The sequence below is a fragment of the Nycticebus coucang genome, chromosome 11 (assembly GCF_027406575.1).
Source record: "Nycticebus coucang isolate mNycCou1 chromosome 11, mNycCou1.pri, whole genome shotgun sequence".
NCBI classification, from domain to species: domain Eukaryota; kingdom Metazoa; phylum Chordata; class Mammalia; order Primates; family Lorisidae; genus Nycticebus; species Nycticebus coucang.
Window position 1 is genome coordinate 20755359 of NC_069790.1, and position 14588 is coordinate 20769946.

At 35.2% G+C, this 14588-nt stretch overlaps 1 protein-coding gene across 3 annotated transcripts in view; it reads right to left on the reverse strand.

The window, feature by feature from the left end:
- SEPTIN7 (septin 7) overlaps positions 1-14588 on the reverse strand; it is a 112695-nt gene that overhangs the window by 44319 nt on the left and 53788 nt on the right. The window contains exon 2 of one of the 3 annotated variants that reach the window (XM_053553394.1): positions 9924-9987. The exons of the other annotated variants lie outside the window; for them this stretch is intronic. Coding sequence (XP_053409369.1) covers positions 9924-9960 — 37 coding nt within the window. The 5' untranslated portion in view covers positions 9961-9987. The remainder of the gene's footprint in view (positions 1-9923; positions 9988-14588) is intronic. 3 annotated transcript variants of the gene reach the window in all.

Genomic DNA, 14588 nt, shown 5'->3' on the forward strand with positions numbered 1-14588 from the left:
CAGCATCCAACATCAAGGATGGAATACCAAGTGAAGTAGATCTCCCATTGGCTTAGCTACTAGCTGGGCACCACCATTGTGGGAAGGTCATGTGAGAGAACAGTCCGCAAGGTCCTAGAGTGCACAACCAGCTCTGGTGAGCCTGCTGAGCTCAGGCATCCATCCTTGGGGTGACCTCTCAGGAAGGCCACTTTGTTGTCAGGGGGCAGTGTGTATGTAACATGCTTCCTAAGGAATCTGGCAAGAGCTTCAGGACTGCACAGACTGAAAGCTGATGAAGTGACCCTGATTGAGAGCAACTAAGTCAAGAAGACAGGACACCATCTCCTCTGCAACTAGACTGTGGCTTCCAGACCAAATTTTTCATAGCAAAACAAGTCTGTGTTTTCAATCTCCTAACGCCACAGCACCACCTGGTATCCAGGCAATATATTGTTGTATATATAAACACACACACACATACATATATATAGTTATGTCTCACACACACACATCTTTCATTTTTGTGCCCTTTCCCAATTTTTCCCTAGGTTTTTCTTTCTTTTCTTGCTGTGTTTTATTTTGTTGTTATTTTGTTTGCTTGGTTCTACTTTTATTTTTTCATTTTTACTTTCACCAATAGCAAGGTCTCCTCCATTTTTCTTACTGTTTTTCAGCCCTTTTTATTCTCTTTCTTTTTTATTTCTCTCTCTTTTATCTCTTTTGGTAGAGATTTCTATACTTTTCTGATCTTTCCCACATAAATTTCTTATACAGTATAGATAGGATATCCCTTTCTTTCCCTCTATCTTATGTAATTGTATTTTTAATTTTCTTTATTCTTTTTCTTTTCACTGAGTGGTGAGGTCTGGCTCAAAGAGGTCAGGAGCTCACCATCTATGGTGTCCTTCTAACTTGGCAGGTCTCCACTGAGAAATACTGATTTTTTTTGTTTTTTCTCTCCTGTATTTGGCAGAGGTGGGGTCTTGCTTTTGCCTGGGCTGGTAAGGAGCTCCTGATGCTGAGGGATGTGCCCAGCCCGGCACCCCTGGAGTTGTCAGTGTAGCCATAACACCCTGCCCAACACCACCATTTCTCCTGTTGCCCTCTTTCTGTACTTCCTTTCTCCTTTTCTTCAATTCTTTCCTCTCAGCTCCCCCCTCCCTTTTTCTTTTTCTTTTCTTTTCTCTTCTTGCTCTTTACCATTGTTTTCTTTTTGACCTAATACCACAAAGGCACTTCTAACATCTAAACTCTGAGACAAGGTAATTTAAAGAGGAGGTAATGAGAAGGAAAAAGTAGAGGAAGAAAGTGAACAAGAAGTACAAATGAGGAAGAACCAACAGTAAAATTCTGGCAATAAGAAAACCAAAACAGAGCAAACCCCTGAAGGAGCCATGAGGAAACTGCTGTAGAGGATTCCACCTACAAAGAATTGACAAAAATGACAGAAAGGAAATTTAAAATATGGATGGCAAAGGCAACAAAAGGAATTGATTAAAAGTTAAAAAAAAAAAAAAGAACCAAACAATGGATGATATAAAGAATATAGAAAGGATATGGTAGAGTTTAAGGAATTATAGGAGTCAATCAGGGAATGTTAAGATGCAATAGAAAGTATCAACAACAGATTAGACCATGGGGAATAAAGAATCTCAGAGATAGAGAATAAAGCCCTTAAGGTGACCCAGGTAGTTAAAGAGGCAGGAAAGAAGAGAGAGAGAAAGCAGAACATTCGGAGAATTATGGGACTTCATGAAGTGTTCAAACACATGAATTATGGGGACCACTGAAGAGGAAGAACAACATTCCAAAGGGATGGAAACCCTACTGAAGGATACCATAAATGAAAATTTCCCAAGATTCCCTAAAGATTCCAAAACACTCATTTTCGAGGGATATCAAACACTGGGTCATCTCAACACAAATAAAGCACCTCTAAGACACACTGTAACAAACCCAACCAAAATCAAGACAAAAGAGAAATAGCTGGGAGTTGTGGCAGGCACCTGTAGTCCTACCTATTTGGGAGGCTGAGGCAAGAGAATCACTTAAGCCCAGAAGTTTGAGGTTGCTGTGAGCTGTGATGCCATGGCACTCTACCAAGGGTGACACAGTGAGATCCTGTCTCAAAATACATAAAATAAAATAAAAAAAGACAAAAGAGAAAATTCTGCAAGCAGCATGGAATAAGTGCCAATTGACCAATAGGGACAGATCCATCATGGTGACACCAGATTTTTTTCAGCTAAAACTTTCCAAGCCAGAAGAAAATGGTCATCTATCTTTAACCTTCTTAAACAAAACAATTTTTTTTTGGCCAGGGCTGGGTTTGAACCCGCCACCTCCGGCATATGGGACCGGTGCCCTACTCCTTGAGCCACAGGCGCCGCCCAATCAAAACAATTTTTATCCCAGAATTCTGTATGCTGCTAAATTTAAGCTTCAAAATCAACGGAGAAATCAAATCTTTGGCTGATATGCAATCATGAAGGAAATTCACCGCAAGACTAGCTCTACAGGAATATGTAGGCCTATTCTCCACACTGACCATCACAGTGGACCACCAGCAAAGTAAACGCCAGAAACTAAAGGTCAAAACTTAGCTCCCACAATAGTAGTAGCAAAGGATAAAACTAAGCAATGGACTTTCACAAAATGGATGAATAGATAGCCACCATACTTATGAAGTCTCTCAAAAAATGTTGATGGCTTGAATTCCCCATTGAAGAGGGAGAAGCTGGCTAATTGGAGAAATAAAAAGCACAAGCCATCTATGTGCTGTCTCCAGGAAACACACCCAACCTTGAAGGACAAATCAAGACTCAGGGTTAAGGGATGGAAATTCGGGCAAATGGAAATCAGAAGACAGAAGGGATCACAATCTTATTTTCAGATATGAGGGGATTTAAAGTAATTAAAGTTAAGAAAGACAAAGATAGTCACTTCATTCTGGTCAAGGGAATAATACAACAAGAGGACATTTCAATTCTAAATATTTATGCATCCAACTTAATCTGCTTAATCTGCTTCTTGAAAAAGATCTTGATTGGTCTGAGCAATATGATCTCTCACAATACCAAAACAGATGGGGACTCCTCTGGCAGAACTTGACAGATCCTCTAAAAAGAAACAAAACAAAGATACAACCAAGTAAGATAGAACTCCAACTTTCATGGCACTTACAGACTAGTAGGTGTGATAAATGAGGAAGTCAAATGCTATGAGCTCTACTTTTAGATACATTCAGGATGGTAGAAAACACAGAAAAGTGACTTCTAAATAAGATAGGAATTACAGACATTTTCCAGAAACAGAAGACAACAAAGCTGGATCTTCAGAGATAATAAAATTTAGCAACAAAAGAAAGAACTCAAAGGTAGAAAAGAGAAGTTCAAATCAATTGTAATTTATTTAGGTAAAATACAAACACCTGAGCTCCAGGCACAGCACTACTAACCAGTTTCCAGGGCGAAGGCCTCAGAACTATAAGTAATTCTGATCTGCTGCCAGTGGTAAAAACCACTGGTCTGAATATTGATAAGGAAGGCTAAAAAAAAAAAAAAAGAATTAAGGCATATTTAGGGCTGAACTCGGGTGAAATGGAGGAGGAAAGGAAGCATAAAAGAGAAAAATCTTAAGATGACTTTCAGAATTCTGGTTTGGACAACTAGACTGAAGCATATTATAGCAGTTCTTGGCATAGCCTTTAATTTTAAGCTTGCTGGATGATGATTATAGTGAACAAGATACTTGAATTTTCTGTTTCCTCATGTATCAAATTAGCACAGTAGTATGAAACGTGAGAAATAAACTAGATAATACATATGAAACCTAAGCACAGTACTCTGTATATAGTATTTGTTAAATAGTATTTATTTCTGTGATATTATTTAATGAAATTAAATATGAAGTTTAATATGATAAAGACAAGAATGAAAATAGCAACATAATTTTTAAAAACACTTAGAAAGCAAAAACTTAGAAACAATAGGAAGTTAACAAACTCCATAGCAATGGAGTAACAGGTTTCCCAGATATGAATAAATCAAGTGGTTAAAAATAGAAATGACTTAAATAATATTAATTAATTAAATAATATGCTTAATTGTCAAATATATGCAAAAATTCCTACCCAGAGAAGAAAACATACTTTTGAAACCTATAGAATATATGAATAAGTTGCTACACAGAAAATAATTCAATGCTGAAAAATACTGGAATCTACAGATTATATCTCTGAATGCAGTGAAATTAAAACTTAACAAAAGAATAACACAATCCATATGTCTGCCTAGATATAAAACAATGTCTCTCTTAGGTGAAAACTACTCAAATACAAACAAAACATATGACAAACTAAGGGATCTAACTAAAGTTGTATTCAGAGAAAAATTTATGCTTAAAAATAAGCCTAAAGGAAATAGGTCAATCTTCAGTGTGACTTTTGGTGAAACTGTGAACTGGCAGCCTATCAAAAAAGTAAACCCACATGCCTTTTGACCCAGCGATTTCACTTTCAAAAATGTACATTACATAGGCATTTATATATGTGCTAACAATCCAAGGAACTTACCTTGGATTTTTGTTATTGATAGTTATTGTTTTTTTATTAGCAATATCAGAGTGTATAAATCATAATAAAGATGCTATAGAATATCACAGCTGCTAAGAATTTATTGACAGGATATATGTACAATATATTAAGTGATAGAAAAAAAATTCACAGAACAGTTTTCGTAGCATTGTGCCATTTACATTTTAAAAAATCCACATGGGCCTGCTTGATATACACAAAATTAGAGAAAAATTCTAGAAAACTTGCACCAACTTAATGCTTACCCCTCTAGAAACCTATGGAATACTTAAAAATAATGGAATGGGACTGAAGGAGGGAGGAACATGGAACTTCACTTTTTAATAAACATTTTTAGAATTTAGATTCTTAAAAATAAAAATACTTATTTTTATAAACTTGCCTTTCTTAGGAGGGGTATGAATGAGTACTGAAAGCAAAGATACCAAGTTTCTAATAGTGGTTATTTCTAAATAGGAAAGGTTTTGAAAAATTTTAATTTTTCCTCTTTGCATATTAGTTTTTCTACCAGGAATATAAATTATATAATTTTAAGTTTCAATTCTATAAAGAGTTGTTAATGATATGTTATGCTACAAAGACAATCAAGAAGAATGTCTGAAAACAAGCTACCTGTAAACATGATGATTGTGAGTACTGAGACACTTTACAAAAATAAAATTAGAAAATTGAGTATTGAGTCTAATAAGAGAAAAAAAAGAGCAAATGAAAAGAAAGCATCAGGCTCAGGCTATTGAAAATGCTGGGCAATGAGAACAGTGGTAATACAAGGATTCTCAATCTTGGCAGTACTGACATTTTGGCCTGGACAATTCTTCATTGTGGGAGTTGTCTTCTTCACTGAAGCATACTTGGCCACATCCTTGGCCTTTACCCCTAGAAACCAGTCAGCAACCCCTCCTCTCCAGCTGTGACAACTAAAAAATGTCTCCAGATACTGACAAATGTCCTTGGAGGGGCATTCTCTGAATTCTGAATCTCTGAATCCTCTAGCACTGAAATGCTATGCATCAGAAATAGTGACAATTGACAGCTGGTAAGTTATAAATTCTTCTCAGTGTTAGTATTTCACAAGCATTGACCCATTTAACCCTTATAACTTCATGAAGTAGGTACTACAAGTTGAGTATCTCTTATCCAAAAGGCTTGCGATCAGAAGTGTATTGGATTTTTTTCATATATTGGAATATCTGAATTATTTACCTGTTCAGTATTCTTACTCCCCAAATCCAAATGTTTCAATGAGAAATTCCTTTGAGCATAATGTCACACTCAGAAGTTTCAGATTTGAGGGTATTGTGGATTTTGAATGTTTGAAGTAGGCACACTCAACCTGTTTTATCGTCATTACCACTTTAAGGTGAAAAATGAAGGCCCAAAGAAGTAAAATAACTTGTCCAATGTCACACAGCTAATAAGTGGCAGAGTCAGTATTTGATATCAGGCAGTAAGATTCTAGAGCTCATGTCCTACTGATTTTTTAAATACCTACTCTCATTTACCCATTAGAACTCTGTCCCCAAATTCCTAAGTACTATACTTTTCTAAGCTGGTTAACGTGATATTTTACCAATATCTTTATCAACAATAACACTTAACATTTTTATTTAATAACTCCAAGAAAGACTGAGCTAATCACTTTATACACATTCATTGACTTTAATCATTATATATAAAAGATTCTTTATTTAATGTTGCAGATAAACAAAAGCTCTGAGAAGTTACTTGCCAAGGACAAATCTCTACCAAATGGGAGGACTATATCTCAATCTGCATAGCAAAGCTCATATCTTTAACCATCGTGCTATACTTTTTATATTCTGAGTAGGCCAAAGAACACATTTCTCACCCTTTGTCCTCATCCATTTAGTCTTAACAGGGAAAGCAGGCCCATTGCTTTTACTGCACTAACACAAGGAGTTTCAAATAGGCAAGGTAAAGAACAAAGCAATCAAAATTTCAGAAAAGGTTCAAGAGAGAAAACTTAAATTCAATAGCTGTTCATCTTGTCAGATTAAGTACTCTCTATCTATCTCTAGCATCAAACCTCACTTCTGCCCTGGACCCACATCAGAACCTCCTCATCAGCAGGTTGAAAAAGAAAAAAAAAAAAAAAAAAAAAAGAGTATCTACAATACTATATCTATGTCCCTTCCAGAATAACACTGATTCAGGGAATTTTCTTCTGAAGTACTAAATTTGTCAAAACCTATTAAGCATGCTCATACAAATGAGACATCAGTAGGCTGCTGTTGTTTTAATGATTTTAATTATTATATATAGGTGTTACCAAAATGTCATGCAAATAAGTCTTATAAAACCAGCTTATTTCCTATAAGCAAAGTCACCTTACTCTAATCATTGTGATCAGTATGACTCTGATGTGAGTAATCTAAAAACACAAACTATTTTTGTAATGAATGAGCAGTCCTTTTATTTAGTAACTGAGTATAAAATAACAGCAACTGAGAAATAGGGAAATAGTGTGATAAAACTAGTGTTAGTCCCCAGAAATTTTTCCCAAGTACCCTAAAGGTGTAATTAAGTGCATCCCAACCCTCTCTGCACCTCCTTATGTACAATACTCCTTAATTCAAATTATCTCAAACTTTTCTTCAAAAGTACTCCTAAGGGTAGGAAAGAAAGTAGCTTTGTAAAGGTTAGAGTTGTCCATTAGATTAGAGGTTAAAATTTCTTTGCAATCTTTTATCCCAGTTCCACCAATAAAATGGTTTTGTGACCTTGTGCAAACCACAACTTTGTGCCTCAGCGCCCTCATCTATGGAATTTGGTTAACAGTAAAAGCTACAACACCACAGAGTTGTTGTGAGGAATAAGTGATTTTATTTGAAACATACCACGGCATAGTGGACACCTGAATAAAGGATGGCTGCAATGAAAAGTACTTGATTACCATTTATGTATTCTAGCACAACTACTAAGAATAAAAGTCAAAGGTAAAGTACAGGTAGCCTCAGGAAGGGGATAAACATCTAAGACAGGGGGATAAAGTAGAAAGGTTAAGACAGGCAACATAATGACACTAAGGAGTACCAGCCTCAAAATAAATAAAAAGGAATGTTAAAAGTAGTGAGTGAGGCTACGCATGATTTTGAACATTAAATTATTAAAGTTCCATTCACATTTAGTAGAGTAATGTTTACTTCCATGCCAAAATAACAGACAATCCAATAAGACAAAAAAATAGCATCGTTTTTCTCATACTCTCAAAGAGACTTATAACTGTAACTGATCCTTGCTCATTCCCTATAAAAGGGAAAGGAGTAGTGTCACTAATGGAATATAGCAGAGAACTATAATCAGTGTTATCAACTCTAAGTCTACTTATACACAGAATTTGTGTACACAACCTATATCAAGGTTACCTCTGCATTATTTAGGAAACATTTAAGAATGATAAATTTCAGAATAGGTTTAAGAAAACAAAGCTCCAGCAGGTTGGGTTAATTGTCATGAGAGAGCTGTAAAGTGCTATATTGTCCTTTCTGCCCGCTGAAAGTAATTTTTTCCCACAATCTCTGTCTAGCTCAATTCTGTAGCAAGACAGGGATGCTTGGTCTCTAACATTATTTAAAAAAAAAAAAAAGAAAACAAAGCTATTCAAGAAAAGATAAATAGAATATCTATCTGTAACATTTTATACTTCTTTGTAGCTAATATTTTAAATTCTGAATAATCTGTTTTCCCAATCAACATCTACTTTAAATTTGACTTCGAAATCTACTTATATATGCAACAATGTTGTTATCACTCTCATTTTACTGGGTTTTAAAGGGAAATCATTGGACTAAAATTTTTTCTGTCCTTGTTAAAACAAAATGTTACAATAACTGCAAAAAGATGTTAAATACTTCTTGAAAATTATGAAATGAGAGTAACTAACTAGAGCCTGTAAAATAATATAATAAACAGGTTAAAATAACTGGTGTATTTCTTTGAGTTCTAGTCCATGAAAGCTAGTACTATCAATAGTACTTTTCTATTCAAGAATGTTAAATTTCAAGCCTAAGAATGAAACATTCATGAAATGTTTGTTCATAAGATTCCAAAGAAAGTCACAACAGTATTTAGTTATATTAGTAATGGTCAGATTATTCAGGTCTTTGGGCTTTCAATCTTTTAGGATACTCAAGGGTTTGTAATATGTGTAAAAGAATCTGAGAAGTACTGTAATTAAAGATGCTTGATTATCTTTGTTTTACTCAGCATCTCCTCAACTGTAACCAAGTCTTATTAGTCTCTAGATTTTCAGGGACTAAAATAGTACCTAACACTTTATAGAAGAATCATTAAATTTTTTTCAAATAAACGAATGGGGGGTGCAAAGATAAGATGTAGTCCTTGCCTTCAAAAATTGCTAAGTTACGTTAGAAGACATGCAAACAACCATAATACACAGTACAATCTTATGAAGATCATGAATGAGATACCCAAGAGCAAAAGAATTTCAGAAAACAGAAATCACACTTGCATGAATTAGGCTTTGAAAGATGAAGTATCATTTCAGCAAGCTTTTAAACTTTCCATTTGTAGACAGAAGTGGCTACTTTTATCATTTTGCAGCAATATTATATAGGAAAGAAAGCAATGGATTTTAAAAACCAGAATCTCTAAGTCCTTTCAGGATATCTGGCCTTGTGTTGGAGTTGAGCCCAGAAGACAGCCTTGTGTTTGAGAGAAGCTGGTAACTACAATGTGGATTCCCTCACTTTTCTTGGGTTTTGAAATCAGTTTTAAATCCTAACTTAATCACACAATACAAGTATATGACCTTGATCAAGATAGTTATTTTATTAATTAGCACAGGGCTTAAAATTTTTGTTTTTGTTATTTTTAGGGCTTTAAATTTTTAAAAAATATCTCAAACATTAACTATTATTAAAATGCAAGTGCTAATTTAACTTCAGTTGAGATGAGGCAGTACCAAACTACAGTTTAGAACAGGCGTCCTCAAACTTTTTACACAGGAGGCCAATTCACTGTCCCTCAGACCATTGGAGGGCTGGACTATAGTTTAAAAAAAAAAAACTATGAACAAATTCCTATGCACACTGCACATATCTTATTTTGAAGTAAAAAACAAAACGGGAACAAATACAATTCACACCGCTTCATGTGGCCCACGGGCCGCAGTTTGAGGACACCTGGTTTAGAATATATATTAGCAAGAAGATTATACCCCACCCTGACCCAAAGCCCAGAATGCCCAAGAAAATGTTTCTAGGCATATTTTGGAGAAGCTTCCCAAAATTATTTGAAAGGTAGATAAAATCAAGAAAACCTAGTAAATAAAAGATGACATAAGGTAATATGCAAGATTACTTATACATTTTTAAAGACAGCCAGTGAGAAAAGATCTTCATAAAGCAGGCTTCAAACAACCAGGTAAACTAGGAGGCAGTATCAAAAAAGTGAGGAAGAATTTCAGGGAAAAAGCAGTCAACAATGCCAAATAGGTTAAAGAAAAAGCAGCTAATGGGAAACCAGAAAGCCTTTTTACTGACCTTTAATAAATGCAGTTTTCCATTAAAAGGAGAAGCAAAATATCGAGGAGTTAAGTAACATAAGAAATTAAAAAGCAGAGAACTTTTTCTTCCCTTACATCTCCTTACATCTGTCTGTAAAATGAGGATACCGCCATTGTGGAGATAAAAAATGTGTTGCCAAGGGAGGGTGCTATTTTTGGTTTTACTTTTTAATAAATGATTTATCTAGATTTAACTATAAAGAACAGTCCAGATTACAGTAAATACCCATACATAATGTGATCTGGGATTTGCTATTAGACTATTTAATCTTTTCAAAATCTATTAGAGCATCCTTTAACACAAAGACTGACGTACATGCTAATCCTAAAATGCAAGCTCAATAGGTTCTATGTGACCTGGCTCTGCAATTTATTAAAATAAATTACTTAAGCTAATTACAGTAATTGTACCACTATTTAAGTGCATAAGTAACAATTCTGCTGTGTAGCTAGTAGCAAACATTCCAAACAGCCACTCAATAATTTCCTCATTTGCCAACTCAAACAGTTTGTACTTGTTTACATGTCTCATGCTGGGAGACCCCCAAGAGTGTATTATGGTCTTTCTTGCTATACTCGGAGATAAAAGTATTCTTTATATATCCTAGTACAAGTGGATAACTACATTTTTTTTGATAACTACATTTTTTAATCCTCATGTTACAAGAAAAATCTAACAGCTTACTTGGAAAATTTTCTTTGTGATTAATTATTCAAAAAATGTATCACCACAATTTTGTGGTGAAATGTATTGCCCTTTGGCTAGGGGCCTTTCATAAGATGTACATCATGTTTCTGTAAGTTCTTTTGCTAAGCTAAACTGAAAGGAACTGAAATTGCAGTTTGGATGCTGTTCAGAAGCTGTCTCAATGTTTCTCCAAATTCTAATTGATCATTCAATGAACATTCCCCCTTAAAAATAAAGTATTCTTGTGAATACCATTAGTCATTCTTATTTTGGAAAAAATAAGACTTTCCCTCTTTTTAGTTATGGCCAGCATTCATGATTTTTGACAAAGCAGATAAAAACATACACTAGGGAAAATAATCCTGTCCAATAAATGGTACTGAAAAAACTGGATAGCCACATGTAAAAGACTGAAACAGGATCCACACCTTTCACTATACACAAAAATTAATTCATGATGGATAAAAGACTTAAAATCTAAGGCATAAAACTGTAAGAATCCTAGAAGAAAATGTTGGAAAAACTTTTAGAGATATTGGCCTCAGGAAAGAATTTATGAAGAAGACCTCAAAACTAACCATAGCAACAACAAAAATAAACAAATGGGACCTCATTAAATTAAAAAGCTTTTGTACAGCCAAGGACACAATCAATAGAATAAATAGACAACCCACAGAATGGGGGGAAATATTTGCATGCTATACTTGGGTCACTATGGAAGTTTTAAGACAGACTGTGTTATGATGCATTATTTTACTTCTAAGAAACACTAGTTGACAGTATCTTCTCTGATTCACCCATGTGTTTCAACTGGCTTGGCTTATCAGTGTTGCTGGAAGGGCTTCATTTGTTTCCATCTGCCTGGATTTTATGTTTCTAGATTTTCATGTATCCCAAAACCATCATAATGACCTATGTACATCTGATAAAGGGCTGATAACCAGAATCTACAAAGAACTCGAGCAAATCAGCAAAAACAAAGTGAGCAAAAGACGAATAGAAACTTTTCAAAGGAAAATGCTCTAATAGCCAATACATATATGAAAAAATGCTCAACATCTCTAATCATCAGGGAAACACAAATCAAAACCACAATGAGATAGAACTAATTCTAGTGAAATGGCTCTTATTAAAAAGTTCCGAAACAACAAGTGCTGGCATGGATGCAGAGAGAAATGAACACTCTTACACTGTTAATGGGACTGTAACACAGTACAACCACTATGGAAAGTAGCATGGAGATACCTCAAAGAACTAAAAGCAGACCTACTATTTGATCCAACAATTCCACTGGTAGGTATTTATCCAAAGGAAAATGACATTTTATAATAAAGACACTTGCACTCGAATGTTTATAGCAGCAGAATTCACAATTGCAAGGATGTGAAAACTCAAATGCCCATCAATATGAGAGGATTAATACAATGTGGCATTTGTATACCATGGAGCACTAGTTGGCCGTAAAAAAATGGTGATCTATTATCATCTGTAACAACCTACATGGACCTAGAGACCATTCTTCTAAGGGAAGTATGACAAAAATAGAAAAACAAACAGTACATGTACTCAATACTAAATTGGAACTAGTTGATAAACACTTATGTGCACACAGAGAAATAAAAATCAATAGGAATAAAGTGGGAGGGGGTGAGGAAGAGTTGGGTTAATTCGCACCTAATGGGTATAAAGCACTCATTTTGGGGGAAGGGCACACTTATCTGTGCCCTGAAATGTATAAAACAAACTATAACCAAAACACGCATACCTCTATAATATTCTGAAATTTAAAAAAAAAAAGAAGAAAGTAAGAGTTTTAATTGCAGAAAAACAATTGCAATTAAACAAGCTAGTTGTGGATCACCATTTTTTCATTCCTGGTTTTGGATCTTAAAACTAAGTCATGAAAATGCACTAATAAAAATAGGCTTAAAATTAACATTCATGCAATTTATAGATTAGGTACATCATTCATATACATAATTATCTCAGGCCCTTTGTGAGGTAGGAGTAGTCACATAAGTCACAGCACTAGTGTGTAACTGTCTCCACTCTACCACCATCTCATATAGCCTGGTTCCTAGGGAACCCTATCATAGCTTTTATTTATTTTTCTGATCATATCATGGTAGCTGGCTTAGAAAAAAATAGATAAATATTTGTTGTTATAAGAAAACTAAGATTCAAAGTTATCTGTCCTAGGTCATACAGCTCATTTGTGACAGAAATTGAAATTTCAAACTAAGCTAAGTACAATATTCATTCAAATATAACAGCTGCTCAACTTAGTATTATACGGTGAATTCAAAGTTAGTTTAAATACAGAAGGCTGATTTTTAATAGTGTGACAAACATATAAATCAAAAACTTGAATGCAATGAGCTCTTCTACAAAGTTGACATAAAATAAATAGTAAATTTCAAATGTAAGCACAATAATGAGTTACTAGTTTCAGGATTCTAATTCACCAGAGTAATGAGATGTAATCATATTAAATCCAAATAACTCCCCTACTGCTTACATGGCATTTTAAATGTACCCTATACTAGAGTATTTATTAAATTTTAATTAGTAGTGTACAATTCCCAGGAAATTCCTTTGGAGTAGGGTGGCACCTGTGGCTCAAGGAGTAGGGCACTGGCCCTAAATACCAGAGGTGTTGGGTTCAAGCCTGGCCCTGGCCAAAAAAAAACTGCAAAAAAAAAAAATTCCTTTGAAGTAGAAGTAATCACTATCATTTTTGTATCATTAAGCCAGTCCATAATTCCTGGCACTTTGCTGCTGTCAGTTTAGATAAACTTAATTACTGACCACTCAATTAAAATTTAATCCCCAGGGCGGCGCCTGTGGTTCAGTGGGTAAGGCACTGGCCCCATATACCGAGGGTGTCGGATGTGAACCCGGCCTGGGCCAAACTGCAACAAAAAATAGTGGGGCCTTGTGGTGGGCACTTGTAGTCCTAGCTATTTGAGAGGCTGAGACAAGAGAATCGCCTAAACCCAGGAGGTTACTACGAGCTATAATGCCACAGCACTCTACCAAGGTTGTAAAACTCTGTGTCTAAAAAAAAAAAAATAATCCTATTTCGAGACCAGCCCTTTTCAACCTTTTTTATTGCATGGCACACTTGCCAAGTTTACAGATAAATTTCCATGGCACATTTAAATTATGGTGATTTAAAAAAAAAAAGAGTTAAAAAAGGAATATATTTACTGTGCTTTGATTCTTTTGAAAATAATTTAACTAATAATCTTCAAAAAATTTTCACAACAGGCCAGGTGCAGTAGCTCACACCTGTAATCCTCTGGGAGGGTGAGATGGGTGGATTGTTTGAGCTCATGAAGTTCGAAACCAGCCTGAGCTAAAGCGAGACCTTGTCTCTAAGAAAAAAAACAGCTGGGCACTGTGGTGGGTGCCTATAGTCCCAGTAAACTAAGGAGGCTGAGGTAAGAGGTTCTTTTGAACACAAGAGTTTGAGGTTGCTATGAGCTATGACACCACAGCACCTGACTGAGGGTGACGAAGTAAGACTATCTCAAAAAAAAATTTATTTTTCACAGCACACCTAAGTTCTTCTCACAGTACATAGGTTGAATACCACTGCTCTAGGCCAGGACAAGAATGTTATGGAAGACCTCATCCTTTGTTATTACTATAATCATTTCCATCTATAACAATTTACAGTGTTCTATCATTACCAACTTAAGAATGAACAGTGGGGCAGAAACAAGATGGCTGACTGAAGCCAGCTTTCCAGAGGCTCCCATCCAGAAGGAGAG